Source organism: Cicer arietinum, chromosome 8, assembly GCF_000331145.2.
Source record: "Cicer arietinum cultivar CDC Frontier isolate Library 1 chromosome 8, Cicar.CDCFrontier_v2.0, whole genome shotgun sequence".
Lineage (NCBI taxonomy): Eukaryota > Viridiplantae > Streptophyta > Magnoliopsida > Fabales > Fabaceae > Cicer > Cicer arietinum.
In genome coordinates, this window is record NC_021167.2 from 23816576 (window position 1) to 23829930 (window position 13355).

The 13355-nt window shown below is 29.9% G+C and overlaps 2 protein-coding genes across 2 annotated transcripts; one reads left to right on the forward strand and one right to left on the reverse strand.

Annotated features, from left to right (window-relative positions):
* The first annotated feature begins 4630 nt into the window (after positions 1 to 4630).
* Positions 4631 to 9915, forward strand: LOC101499651 (uncharacterized). The gene is made up of 7 exons (XM_004512634.4): positions 4631 to 4784; positions 5787 to 6223; positions 7036 to 7155; positions 7276 to 7329; positions 8125 to 8288; positions 8866 to 9048; positions 9558 to 9915. Exons 2-7 carry the CDS (start codon positions 5819 to 5821, stop codon positions 9772 to 9774), a joined length of 1143 nt encoding a protein of 380 aa, XP_004512691.1. The 5' UTR covers positions 4631 to 4784; positions 5787 to 5818; the 3' UTR covers positions 9775 to 9915.
* A 237-nt stretch (positions 9916 to 10152) lies between these two features.
* On the reverse strand, positions 10153 to 12900 carry LOC101500182 (probable aquaporin TIP-type alpha). Its single transcript, XM_004512635.4, has 3 exons — positions 12604 to 12900; positions 11929 to 12179; positions 10153 to 10766 (listed from the first exon to the last, which is right to left on the reverse strand). The coding sequence occupies exons 1-3, from the start codon at positions 12734 to 12736 to the stop codon at positions 10383 to 10385; spliced, it is 768 nt and encodes a 255-aa protein (XP_004512692.1). The 5' UTR covers positions 12737 to 12900; the 3' UTR covers positions 10153 to 10382.
* Between the last annotated feature and the right edge of the window lie 455 nt (positions 12901 to 13355).

The following is a 13355-nucleotide window of genomic DNA, read 5'->3' on the forward strand; positions in this document are numbered from 1 at the left end:
GTGTGTGTGTTTTTTTTTTTTTTTTTAAATTATGTAAAATGTGCACGTGTTAAAAAATTATATTTTATGTAAATTTAATTTATATACCGATATGTAAATTGGGTTTATAGGTGATTTGTAATTTAAAAATTTAAAGGTGGTATGTAAATATAGTTTACTTAAATGTATGCGAATTGAAATCACGTATACATTAATTTTTTAATATTGTATGCTACTAGATTTCTGTAAGCTACGTGAACTTAAAAGATCTAACTTATGTGAATTAAGTTTTGCATAAGCTACATGAATTCAATTGGGGAAAGCGATTTTAATTTAGTTTTAATCTCTTTTTAATGCATGCTACTAAATGGATCAAGAAGAATTTTTTGATATATTGTAAGAATATGTTGAATAAAATCACTTAAGCTACACAAACTAATAACATATGTGTACACGAATCTAGTTCATGTAATGAATAAAATCATTTTAACTTACGCAAACTGGGTTTGCGTAGATCCCTAACCTAGTTTGCATGGTTTCTTAACTAGTTTCACATCAATTTTAAATCTTACCAAAACATATGCAAACAACAAGCCACATGCAAAAGTGAAGAAGATAAGGGAGAAAATAATCTTATGGTTAAGGTGAAAAAATGGGATAAGAGTCTTGTTTGCAATTCAAAAACCATTGTAAGTTGAAGCAACATCAATAAGACAGAACAAATGTAAATAATAGATGCCAACATCGATTTATGCTAGTTCACTATCCAACTAATAATTACGTCTAGTCCATTCATTCTAGAAGGATTTTTCTACTATTCAATACACAATTTATACTTACCTCCTAGTTATTAAAAACTATACTGTACAATTTCTTAACAATGACACAATATTGCGTCTCTTAAAAACCTTGCATTCATTTGACAATTACAATAATTACAAAAATAAAATGATTTGGATTTGAAAACACTTAACACGACTTATTTTTAAAATACTTTAGAAAATTGAATATGATACTTTCTCCAAAGAAAATTTTACAAGTTAAGTGTTTGATGATAATTTCATAAGAACTTTTGTTCTAGGTTTTTATAACTTTTTCACAAGTCTTTACATGTCTCTCTTTTTATATATACTTGTACACGAGATATATTTATAAGCATTTATAATTTTTTCATAGTATAATACCAATAGATCCTATGAGTTTCTTTTTTGTCATTGATTTTATTTTATTTAAAGTAGAGAAATTGTGTATTTTGTACAATTTCAAAATGTAGTTGTATATATGATCTTTACGTAGAGAGTTTTGCTTCCATGGTATATCACAGAGGTCTTGTTTTCTACTTTGATGGGGAACTTTTTTGCCCTATAACATTCATTACCAATCAAATAAGAAAATATCGCACCTAATTTCCTCAGTTAATAATGAAGAGCATAATAATGTAGTTGTATGATCTTTGTCGCAGTCTATTTTGGGGTTTGAAAAGTTATCATTAATAAATGATGTTTTTATCCATTTTGATCTTATCCAAGTTAATTCTTTGTATTGATATAATATGTGCATGAATATTCTAAGTTGTTCTCTATAAGGGAGAAATAGGGATAATTAAATAATAAATAGCTAAAAGTATTATAGAAAAATAAAAGCTAATTTTATCAAAAGTAATAAAATTTATTAATTTTGGTGGTATGTGTAAATAACATTAAAATGACAACTAAAAAGGTATAGACAACAAATTAGTTAGTTGAGTAGTTTGGTAGATTGAAACAAAATAAAAAGAGTATTAGTGGAAAATGTAATTAATGTTTAAATAATATTATTGAAATATAAACCTTGACACAAAGTAAGAAATAAATATAATATAGTATAAAATATAATGGGAGTCGTATTTTATTTTTCATAAAATATTAAAGTATTATATTTATGTTCTATTATGTGTCAAATTTTATATTTTAATAATATTACTCGCTAATGTTTATGAATATTTTAAAATGACGAATACCATTAAACAAATAAATCTTACAAACGTGATTCTCAATATATCACAAACTGAATAATTAAATTTAAATTAGTTAAAATAATTTTAAAAAATAAAACAATTTAGATGAGAAAACAATCAAATTTAGGATTGTTATATGAATATAATTTATATATGCAAAAATGTAAAATAATTTTAAACATTTATAATAAATAAAAAAGAGAGAGAGACATATTTTAGGAAATATTGTTATTACATATATAAATGATAAAATCTGATTTGTGTGTATGTCCCCAAGTTTCCATCTTCACTTTTATATGTTTAGTATCTCTCAAATTTCCGAAATTATTTTTTATTGAAAGGATACTTACCTTGTTTGATTTAGAAAAAGTCTAACATGACATGAGCTTGACGTAGGTAAATCGTATGCCCCTGTTAGTAGGTCGGATCTATTTCCACACATATTTGCTACTCGTTGCAGAGGGAGATCCTCTTAGAGCATCTCATTTAGAGGTAATTGTAGAAGTGGAGGCAGTGGCAAAGTCCGTAGATATCATGATATGCAAGAGGGAGATATCTGTCATCGAGTGCGATTCAAAGAGGTAAGGTGATGTGGATCTCAATGGATTCACATTTCTAGATCTCGTGCTTAGTGAAAATTTCTTGATAAACTGATAAGAAAATGAAGAAAAAAAATCTAAGAAAATTATATAATTAAGAAGAGAAAGAGAACATACAAATGAAATGAGATAGGAATGGTAAGAACAATCACCACATTCAAGATAAATGATAAGATCTAGTGAAGAACCACCACAAGAGTAAGTATCCTCTTGATAAGGATCTTGAAATGGTTCATGCAAGAGAAACAATACTAAATCTCTTTTTAATTAATGATTGAAATTCTACTTTGACTAAAACTCCCTCAAATGAACCACAACAAAAATATTTATCCTAAGCATAACTACTAGCAAGGTTGGGCAAGACTCAACAATGAAAAGCCCACACACATACTAGTAAGCATGGAGTAAAATACAACACAAAAGAAAACAATTTAAACTTAAAACTAAATATTATTACAAGCAAACAAATAAATATTAAAAGGAAATGTGTGTTCACATTTAGTGCGGACACCATGTTGGTCTTCATTATGCTCCATCTCTTTAAGAAAAATTGTCCTCGAATTTTAATACCAACATAGCCTACAAAGAGAAAACACAAATCAATCACGCGAAGAAGAACATATACCTTTCACTGGAGGTCAAATAGGTATTGAGAGACATGACTCATACATATAACATAACCAACACATAAAAATGAGGCAAAAGTGTGTAGAGAAATCGTAAAATTTAAAAGAGTTTCAAATAATATCGGTTTGGTAAGACATCCAAAACTACACATACCTTATGTAGTTTAGAACATGTTTCAACAAGGTGGTAAGTTGGTATCTTCAAATGTGTTCCCATGCAAAATATTTCAAGGCACCACCTTCTTTTATCAAAAGAAACAAAAGATTTATTCGTTGACAAATGAAATTCATCAAACCTAAAAGAATTAGAATTGTAAGGAGTGACAATAGAATTGTTAAAATCATAATGCAAAGTAAGTATCCCAATAAATGCTTCATATTTTACAAACTTTTTAGTATTCATAACAACATTGCATAATGACCTTAGAGAAGCTAACGATGCCTTGCACTACTATAGGAGGAGTATACGACATACTTAGTAGATTATGACTATGTATTTAATTTTTGGACAATTTCTTTTGAATATGTATTTGGATATGTCTCACAACTTTGTATGAGTATGTTTCATAACATCCACACAAAATTAGTTAACAATTTATAATTCATTTTAACTATTTGGATATGTCTTACAACTTTGTATGAGTATGTTTCATAATACCACTAAAAAATTAGTTAACAATTTATAATTTCGATTCATTTTAACTATTTTATTCAGTGACATCATTTACAACTATACGTAGACATTTGTTTTTAGGGTGGTTGTTGACCTTTTTCAATATTTATTAAACAAAACAAGTAAGCAACTTAAAATAAAAAATGCACTTATTAATTGATCTAGTAGCTTTTTGTCCTTACCAAATCCGCTAATCGAGTACAACTTTGAACAAAAACTTGTAAAATAACAAAGTTGAAATATTCAAAGATGAAATATTTATAGACAATGTTTTATCGAAGATGAAATTTTAAAATTTTAATCATAATTATATATAATATATTATTGAAAGTGTCATTTCGATAAAACATTGTCTATAAATATATTTCTAATAAAGAAAAATTTAAAGTTTTCGAGTGATCTTTGAATATTCGGAGATTATAAATTTTCAAACTATTTTCAGCTATCTATACAAATTAAACTCTTGAAATTTCCAAACTATTTCAAGTTATTTATACAAATTACACTCTTATTATTTATTATTAAGTTCATTACCGATGTAAGTCAAGTAAATTTAATTAGTATACACCATCCATCGATCTAAATAATTTGTGAATATTTATGATTGTATTAACAATGTAAAACTTTTTAATCGCATAATAATTAAACTAAAAAAAATCAATTTAATTACCAAAACTTAATTTCATATGATATAGAGATAAATGTCTACTTTCCTCTTTAAACTTTTTTTTCTCTCTTTAATTTTGTATTTTATATCAAATAATTAAGATTTTAACTTTTTAATTAAGGTTGAATGCAATTAATACAAATTAATCTTTTGAAAAAATCACATTTTATAAGTGAGACCTATGACAAATTATCATCAACTTGAGTGATTCATCGCAAAAATCGTCGTTCTATATACGAAAAAGGTACTTTTTTTCTTTTCAATCTCTCACTCTATCTATGCTATTCACATAGTTTTGTTTTGATTATGAGATTTTCTTCGATGTTTTCAATGTATTCTCTCAAAGTTCCAATTTTTAACATAGTTTTGAATTTTTGATGTTTGCTCAGTGCCAATTATCAATTACCCTTTTGCCAATTTTTTTTTAACTTGGTGGCATTTTTTGTTGTTGCTGTGTTCGGATTTTGAATTTTGATGTTTGTTCAGTTCCAATTTTTAAATACCCTTTTGCCATTTTTTAATAACTTGGTGGCATTTTTTATTGTTGTTGTGTTCCAATTTGAACAAAATTTTGAATTTTGATTTTTGTACATTTCCAATTATCAATTACCCTGTTGCCATTTTTTTAACTTGGTGGCATTTTTTGTTGTTGCTGTTGTTGTGGTTTAATTTTGAACATGGTTTTGAATTTTGATGTTTGTTTAGTGCCAACTATCAATTACCCTTTATCCATTTCTTTGACTTGGTGACATTTTTTTTTGCCATGTTTCAATTTTGAGCATAGTTTTGAAATTTTGATGTTTGTTTAGTCCCAATTATCAATTACCCTTTTGCTATTTGTTTAACTTAGTGATATTTTTTGTTGTTGCTGTTGTGTTCCAATTTTGAACATAGTTTTGAATTTTGGTGTTTGTTTAGTGTCAATTATCGATTACCTTTTGCAATTTGTATAAAAGGGATACGTTGACATCAAATAATAACTCGCCACGGAAACAAATAATTAGATAATTACCATTGATTTAAAGCTATACAATATGATGTGGCAAATTGAATGGTCATAATGGAATGACATGTTAAAGTTGTTTTACATTGTCATCTCCTTCAATCTCAGCATTTTTTTTGCTGTGTTCCAATTTTGAACATAGTTTTTGAAATTTTGATGTTTGTTTAGATCCAATTATCAACAACACTTTTTCTATTTGTTTAAGTTGTGACATTTTTTTGTTGTTGAATTGAATCATTGTAGATCAAAGAGTTTTTGGTTAGAATTTTGAGCTGATGGTGGTGAGGTTTAGCCCTTTTTCTGTCACACTGTCTCAACAATCTCATCATCGTCGTCGCTCTTCATGTTTCTCTAAACAAGTGACAGTTAGTTGCAGCTATGGAATGAAAAGGAATGAACTTGAAAGACCTCAGATATTGTCTTCAGCTTTGGGAAACTCTGATGGATCGCGTGTATTTGTAGTTTCTGATTTGCATACTGATTATGATGAGAATTTGAAGTGGGTGGAGTGTTTGTCAACTGTGAATTACAAGGATGATGTCCTTCTTGTGGCTGGTGATGTGGCTGAAACATATAAAACGTTTTTTGTTACCATGTCTCTCTTGAGAGAAAGATTTGAGCATGTGTTTTATGTTCCTGGAAATCATGATCTTTGGTGTCGCCGCGAGGGGAAAAATTATGTAAGGTCATTGTACCCTTATCATGAGGTCCAAGTTCATGCATATTATGTAGGTTATTTGACACATACATATATTTTAGGTGTAAAACTAGAGTAAACCCTCAATTCGGTCCTCCAAAGTTCACAGTATCGTCCAAAAGTCTGTGAACACAATCTAGGCCGTGATATCAAGGTTTTTTATGTCTCCACGACTGCGACAAGGTTGCATCAGCTACATTTGACTGCAGTTCTTTGCAATGTCAAGTATCGTATCATGACCAAGACCATTACCGCAAATTAAAAACCTTTTGTCAAATTTTCAAAGATTAAAGCGTCTTTGTTTCAGTCCTCTGAAGTATTTTCATCAAATTAGTTCCCCAAAGATACATAATTGTCACCAAATTCATCCATATGGAGGACTAAAGTGATGACACAAAAGAATTCATTTGTTCACAATTTTGTATCTTCGTGGGACCGATTTAGGTGAAGTATATTATGGAGGATTAATATGCGATACTTTAGTTTTTGAGGTACTAATTTGCTGATAACTTTTAAAAGGACTAATGTGCCAGCGATACCTTTTTCTTTGGAGGATTGAGTTGGAGGGTTTACTCTAAAAATTATGATTGTGCCTCCATTTAACAACTAATAAAGCTTCTAGGATGAATGGTTCTTTATGATATCTATTGCATAGATAATTTGGTGGTTGTAGTCCTCTTAATGCATGAATGCTTTGCTATAATATTAGAAACTAGAGTTATTACTATCCTCTTTTCCATTAATTTTGTTGGAATACTATATATTCTGATAATGTTTTTGCTGATTTTTGTTCAGGTTGATTCTCTTGAAAAGTTTAACAAATTGCTTGATGCTTGTAAGAGAATTGGAGTTGAGACAAATGCAAAGGCTGTAGGTGCATTAGGAATCATTCCTTTGTTCTCTTGGTACCATGAGGTGATTGCTTCTGCTGTGTCAGTTTCTTGCTCCTTATTCTTTCATACCATGTTTCGCATTGAATCCAAAGTTTTCCTTTAGGGGAAGTCTATTTAAGTGTTCAATCTGCTTGTTTCACAGAGCTTTGACAAAGAGAAGGACATAACAGGCTATCGCATCCCGTCTTTGGAGATGGTGACTATTCTCTTAACTCCTAGTAAGCCATTCAAAAAAAGTTTGATTGATGGTCTGAATCACGCGCTTATTTTCCCATGGTGCTTGATTATAGACTATCTGCATACAACATTTATACTAATTTCTGTGTTGTGTAACTAATATGTATGTTTGATTTTAACATTTGGAGTGTTAATTCTGTAATTAATAAGCAGACTATAAAGATCCTAAAAATGTTGCTATGTATTAAGAATCATTCAATCTTGATATAAATCTTTACCTATTGTTAGAGTTAATGTAAAATTCTATGTAACTACAATAATTAGGGTAATTGGAAATCCTAGTATTTATAGCTCTGTATAATATTCTCGCCAAGAGTCTCACACTGTATGAGATATGGTCTGAAAATTAATTTATAAGTGAGAGACATCTCCTTTTTTTACAAACCGGTTTTGTATGGCTGAGTTAGGTCCAACCTAAATTCTAAGATGGTATCAGGATCTATCCAAAGTCTATTGGTTCACCTTCTATCGGGCCATGCTCCAGATGTTCAATCCTAAGCGTGAGAGGTGTGTGTTAACTTAAGAGTCCCACATTGGATACGATAGAGTTTGAAAATGAGTTTATAACGGGGAACATTCTTCACCTAACAAGTTGGTTTTGTAAGGTTAATTTAGACCTAACCCAAATTCTAAGAATTCTTTTGTGTGTGATTCGGTTACATGAATTCTCTCTCATATGCTTTGTTGTTTTCATCTTTCCAAACACCTATGGTATTTGTTTTTTTTGTCTTCTAACATTTGACATTTTTTCTAGGCATGTAAGGACTTCCATGCATGTAATTGGCCCAATGGACTTTCAAATGGAGATATCTCCCTCTCTTTATATTTTGATGCCCTCAATGACAAACAAATGGAAGTGATAAAGGAGATTCAAAAGACATGTGATCACATCATTACCTTTTCTCACTTTGTTCCCAGGTGGTTAATCTTTCTATCGTTTAAATTACAACCTATTTTGTTAATTCCAACTTCCAAGAACTAATTGGTTATTTAGCTAGAGAAACTTGTTAGAAAGTAAATAAAAGTGGTCTATAAGGCATGATTGTATGATGAAAAGGTGTAAATTGTGACATTGGTATAAATAACAATTCATAAACACCAAAATGCATTATTATTCATTTTACTATTTTGGCTATGTTTGGATAAACAATTTAATGAAATGCTTATAGTATAAGCGCTTATCATATAAGTGCTTATGTATAAACTATTTCTTCTATAAAAAAGATAAAATAAAGTTAAACTGTTTTCATATAAGATACAAGTTGTTTTCATAAGCTATCCTGGAGACTTTATGGAAATAAGATAAGAAAAACTAATGGACATATTAAAGCTGTTTCAATAAGCTTTTTCAAACAGTCTCACAAGTGCTTATGCCAGTAGATAAGGTCAAATAAGTCAATCCAAACAAGTTCAAAGAATATGTTTTTGTTATCTTTAAGTTTTTTATGTGTTCTGTCTGGTTATGGCTTATTTTTGCTAGTATGTTTCTTCACAGGCAGGAACTTTGTCCAGAAAAGAGGATGTTATTCTATCCAAAGCTCCCAAAAATAATTGGTTCAGATTCTCTTGAAGATCGAATAAGGTCTATACATGGTGCTCATGGAAGGAAGGATGCATCTTCTTGTCATGTGTTTGGTCATACTCACTTCAGCTGGGATGCTGTTGTGGATGGCATAAGGTAGTTTTCATTTTTATTCTTCTTCTTGTTTTTTGTTTGAGCATGCAGGCTAGAATGGAAATAATGGAATTCTTCATTATATGTTATGTGTGTTGCCCTCAACTTTATGCCCATTTTTGCCTTAAAAGAAAAAGTTGTTTAGGCAATAGACACATATACTGGACACTGCAAAAATAAAAGTAGGACAATTCAAGTTGTTTTTGCACACTTTTTCTATGAAGCATAGACACATATACTGGACACAACACTGATATTGATAGTAACAGATAAAAACTGGTAACAGTTTAAGAAAATGAAAGAGATTGAAAATAACCGCGTGTGTCGATGTCATTGTCACTCGGACACATGCAAGACACTAAACATACTTTCAATATGAAGTTGCTACATATCACTTTTCTAACAATTTGAATTGGTATTAAATTAGAATTTATAAAATGATGTTCTTGATATTTTATAGCTTTGGATATATACCACTTGTTATATAGCTAAATGGTGTTACATAATTGTAGGTATGTACAAGCACCCTTAGCTTACCCAAGGGAAAGGAAGAGAAGAATGATTGGAGGGGAAAATTGGCTACCATTTTGTCTTTATGCTGACAAAAACTTTTCTAATAGACTCAATCCTTGTTTTTGGTCTAATTATTACTCTGTCAACCCTAGGAAACCTCATGACACTAAACTTGCTCCTTGGGTGGCTAGATTTTACAAGAAAAACAAAGTATAGATGTATAGTGTTGATTATTTGGCATTATTAAGCTGGATTTATTTGTTTTTTAGAAAAATATAGAGAAACAGTTTCCCTCTATTTTGTTGTTGTTGGAATACATAACATTCATTTATTTATTAAGATGAAAATTGTACTCAAGTGACAAAACTAAAATTTTCAAAGGTTGTAATGTAATATATTCGTTTTATTTTTAGGAAACACACTTTATCATGTTCCAACAAAGCCACATGTTACACATTTCCATCATTATTCACACAAAAACAACTATTATAATCCCTTTTAGTAGTCTCCTCTCTCAACTTGAACCTGATTAAACACCTTATGTAGAATCTCCTCTCCAATTGATTTTAGAATATATAATGCACACAAGTATAACTTGAATATAATGCCAATTATTTCATTTTATTCAATATTTGCAGCACAAATACATTATACAACACAGCTAAACATAAGCTGAGACCCCAAAAAACAGTAGAAAAATTAAAATGCATAAACAGAAAAGTGGTAAAAACAAAATGATACAAAACAAAATTACACATACATAAACCTTATATATTAATAAACAAAAGCAACTAATAATGCAACACACATGATAAACAAAAGTACTAGTAATCTTCAGGAGCCAGAGGCTGGTGTGCATGAGGTGGCTCAGTTGGGATAATAACATATTCATATATGATTGCTGCCAATGCTGCTCCAATGAATGGACCAAGCCAAAAGATCCAATGTTGGTGCCATCTCCAGCCAACCAAAGAAGGCCCAAAAGCAAGAGCAGGGTTCATACATGCTCCATCAAATGCCCCACCAACAAGGATATTTGCACCAACAATGAGTCCAATTGCTAAAGGTGCAATAGCACCAATGGTACCTCTTTTAGGATCAATTGCAGTTGCATATACTGTGTACATTAGCCCAAATGTCATTATTATCTCAAGTATAAGTGCATGTCCTGAACCAATACCATCTCCTACATGAAACCCTGCTGGTCTCTATCATAAACAACCACCATAAAACCATATCAGATTTTATTGAAAACTGTAGACTAATACTTAAAAAGTCATCTAAAAGTTTAATGATGATCAAACACTTGGAAATATAGGTTGATGATCAAACACTTGGAAATATAGGTTAATGATCCTTGTAGTCTTTATGACTTAAAAAATGACTCCATCGATCAATCAATATCAACTAAATAAAAATAACTGAAATCAAACGTATTTTTCAAAACTCAAACTCTTCGACACCAATCAGATCATCATCTTAGTTGTAATCAGATCATCATCTTAGTTGTAAAGACTAGACTTTTAAGTACTAATCGACAATGATAAGAGTAACAAATAAAACTAATAGTCTTTAGGGATGAAAGAATGACTCAATCGATATCAGTTAGATAAAATAATGGAAAACAAACTTGTCTTTCAAAATTCAACTTGTCAACACGAGACTTTTAAACACTGATCCATAGTGACAATAGAATTTGTAGAATTTGCCTTGTAACTATTATCTAGTCTTATACATTACTATATTTGGCTGCAATAAGATTCCATTATAGATAATATTACATATCAGTTCTCAACTTTTTCGTCAAGTTTACAATTTAGTGTACACTTTAGTGTATTAAATGTTAAGTATTATTATTCAGATATTGAATCAGATTTCCCTATGTTTATTTTGAGAGTCAGGATCTGTCGACACCAAATGTCAAATTTAACATAGTCAACTCTGGCAGTTGAATTAAAAGTTCTTACTATATATATGAAATATATAAATTTCATAAAATCTAAAATTATTTCAAACTTTATTGTATTATCTTATATATAAATGCATACTATTAAATGACATGACTGGAGATTCAAATTATCTAAAAAATTATATGTCCGATTATACAATATGATTCAACGGTTAGATTTGTATAATTCATATTTTACACATATGTAACTATACTAAGTTTGACACCTGGTGTCAACATATGAGTAAAGTACCATTATGATGTTCAAATAAGGAAATACAATTCTTTGTTTGAGTAAAACATAATCAATTTATGTTTATTCATTATCCTTAGTGTATCAAAGAATTTATCAAAATCTCTAATTGAAACCAAAAGCCTCTCAAAATCATGACTCCTATATACAAATGAGAAAAAATGATTACCATGTTATTAGTGACAAGCCTAAGCAAGAGAGCAGCAACAACAGCACCAAGAAGTTGAGCAATCCAGTAGTAGACAGCTCTAAGAACAGAGATTCTGCCACCAATGAGAGCACCAAATGTAACTGCTGGGTTGATATGACCACCAGATACATGCATACTAGCAGACACAGCAGCAAATAGTGCAAAAGCATGTGCAAGTGCTGTTGCCAACAGTTCACCAGCTGAGAATGCTGAGTCTTGGTAAATCTTAACTGTTGCAAGCACAAAAATCATCATCAACATTTATACATGCATGTATACAAATAAGCTCAAAGGCCAACCTCCACTTACTCATAGCATGTAGGTATGATTATTAGATTATAATTGACAAACAAAAATTAACATAAGCTTAAAAGTCAAATTCCAACTTTAATAAAGGTGAAAAATGTTAAGTGTTTTATAAGTGAAAATGAGATTATGACTTTGTTTGAATAATTTATAGTCATGTCATAAATACACTCTCTCAAACGGTCTCTAAAATTCTTATATAAGTTCAAATAAGTTAATTCAAAACATTATAATGTTATGGTAGCAACATAACATAACATTCAAAATTAACCATTTTTTTGAAGTGTATGAAGCATGCTACTTAGACATGCAGCAAGAATAGGTTTTTAATGTATAATATATACAAACCCAAAGCAAGGCCAGATCCTTCTCCAGCAAAGACAAAGATGAAAGTGGATGCAAATTCAGCTATAGTTGCTCTAATTGAATCAGGATGTGTAGCCTCATCAGCTCTTCCAAAAGCATACCTACGAGTTGCCATCAAACTTTTCTTTTTTCACCAAAATTTTCACAAATCTTCCTTAGATTAATTTTTTTTGATTCAGAATTTTTGAAACTATTCTTTAATCAAAAGGGTTGTTTTTGAAGCAAAAATAACTCAAAATGGTTGAGAAATTTTTTGAAGGGTCATTTGCATGGATTAAAAGTATAGGAGAATGGTTATATGAGGAAAATAAGAGTAAGAGTTTAGTGAGACACATGGATTTGTGAGATGTTGTATCATAGCCACGTAGTGATATGTGTTGGCTTCTAAGCATAAATTGAGTTTTTGTTTGTTACTTATATACATATATTTATTTATATCAATTATTATCAATAGTTCTTTTGTTTCTTAGTAGTTTAATGTTGATCCTGATTTTCTAAACAAGGACAAAAAAATTCCATGTGTTCTCTAGGCGGTTGCATATGCGAGGACTATTTGATTTTTCAGTATTGAAGTTTGTGTAATTTGGATTTTTCTGTTAGTTAATGCAAAACTCTTTATACCTGAGATAATAGTAGATTCTAAATCTAGCTTTTGTAAAAGAAAGTTCTGTAAAAAATATTGTAATTTTTTTTTCTCTGTAATACATGTTACATAGGATATATATATATATATA

Bases quoted from the DNA above. Each gene is read 5' to 3' on its own strand.
- LOC101499651 (XM_004512634.4), top strand. From the start codon at position 5,819: ATGGTGGTGAGGTTTAGCCCTTTTTCTGTCACACTGTCTCAACAATCT. The intron at 7,156-7,275 runs GTGATTGCTTCT...CTTGTTTCACAG, and splicing joins TGTTCTCTTGGTACCATGAG to AGCTTTGACAAAGAGAAGGA. The intron at 9,049-9,557 runs GTAGTTTTCATT...ACATAATTGTAG, and splicing joins GCTGTTGTGGATGGCATAAG to GTATGTACAAGCACCCTTAG.
- LOC101500182 (XM_004512635.4), bottom strand. From the start codon at position 12,736: ATGGCAACTCGTAGGTATGCTTTTGGAAGAGCTGATGAGGCTACACAT. The intron at 12,180-12,603 runs GTTTGTATATAT...TGCTTGCAACAG, and splicing joins AGGATCTGGCCTTGCTTTGG to TTAAGATTTACCAAGACTCA. The intron at 10,767-11,928 runs GTAATCATTTTT...TGTTTATGATAG, and splicing joins GGCTTGTCACTAATAACATG to AGACCAGCAGGGTTTCATGT.